General features: G+C 56.0%; 1 protein-coding gene across 1 annotated transcript in view; it reads left to right on the top strand.

The window, feature by feature from the left end:
- Window positions 1-680, top strand: part of RPL29 (ribosomal protein L29) — a 5,684-nt gene extending 5,004 nt beyond the window's left edge. Inside the window, exons 5-7 of the mRNA XM_011958875.1 lie at window positions 102-283; window positions 412-548; window positions 639-680. Of these exons, the coding sequence (XP_011814265.1) occupies window positions 102-283; window positions 412-548; window positions 639-680 (361 nt within the window). The remainder of the gene's footprint in view (window positions 1-101; window positions 284-411; window positions 549-638) is intronic.
- Window positions 681-1,240: the final 560 nt, after the last annotated feature.

Below are 1,240 nucleotides of genomic sequence, written 5' to 3'. Positions count from 1 at the left end.
ATTACTGGAGGCTTAGATCCGGATCCCGCCCCCGGGCAGCGGCCGCCGCAGCCAGCGACGCACGGTGAGCTGCGAGCTCCGGGCTGGCCCCGCCTTGACAGGCCCGCCCCGCCCCACACCACACCACTGCCACTCCTGCCCCGGGAGCTCGGGACGGTCCCGTCCCCTAAGGACGCCTCCTCCTTCAGCCCCCGGATAGGGCGGGAGGAAAAGGGTCCGCCCCGAGGCTCTGAAGATGCAGAGCTGCAAAGCCCTCGGCCTGCGCCCTTGCGCTCCTCGGCAAGTCTCCAACAGCTCCCCTGTGCAGGCCTCAGCCCGTCGGGGACGTCTTCCTAACGCCTCAGCTCCGCTTGTACTGAAGTTATTGGTCATTATCTGTCTGCCCACACTGTGAGCTCCACTTCCTGCGAGGTTATGCTCCTGGCCATGCCGAGTCCGGACACTGTGCCAGAAATGGGAATAAACGCATGGACCAGAGCACGTGTGACGGTGTGAGCGTGCCACTGCGTGTGCAGTCTATCAGTGGGTATGACTGTGTATGGGACAGTGTGAGATGGTGGGTGGGTGTGATGATGTCACTGTGAGTGGATGCAGTTGTGACCCTGGATGACAGTGTGAGGAAACTGGCTCTTCTGCAGCCACTGGAGCGGGAGGCTAAACAGGCACAGGTGTACCACTGACCCCCTGCAGGCCACAGCTGCAGTTGCCCACTTGTGCCCCAGCTGCCCTTTGTACTCCCAGCCAGGTCTGCCCTCTGCTCCAGGGGCTGAGTCAGCTTGGGGAAGGGTGAGGGACAAAGACTTAAATCTCTAGGCCAAGGAGGCAGGCTGGGGGTAGGGGTTCTGTCCCACCTTTCCTGAGGTTTAATCTTGGCTGCTCACACATAACATGGGGGCAAATGAACTTTAACTGATAACAATGCTGGCTAATTCTTTATTTAGTTATTTTTTTCGATACAGTCTCACTCTGTCATGTGGGCAACTAGATTTTAACTCATAACAATGCTGGCTAATTATTTACCTATTTATTCATGCGGGCAAATAGACTTTAACTCATAACAATGCTGGCTAATTATTTAGCTATTTTTTTTTTTTTGAGATGGAGTCTCACTCTGTTGCCCAGGCTGGAGTGCAGTGACTTGTTCTTGGCTCACTGCAAACTCCGCCTCCTGGGTTCAAGTGATTCTCCTGCCTCAGCCTCCAGAGTAGCTGGGACTACAGGTGTGTGCCACTACACTGGG

Source organism: Colobus angolensis, unplaced genomic scaffold, assembly GCF_000951035.1.
Source record: "Colobus angolensis palliatus isolate OR3802 unplaced genomic scaffold, Cang.pa_1.0 Scaffold477, whole genome shotgun sequence".
Classification (NCBI taxonomy): domain Eukaryota; kingdom Metazoa; phylum Chordata; class Mammalia; order Primates; family Cercopithecidae; genus Colobus; species Colobus angolensis.
This window is presented reverse-complemented; position numbering and strand designations above follow the sequence as displayed.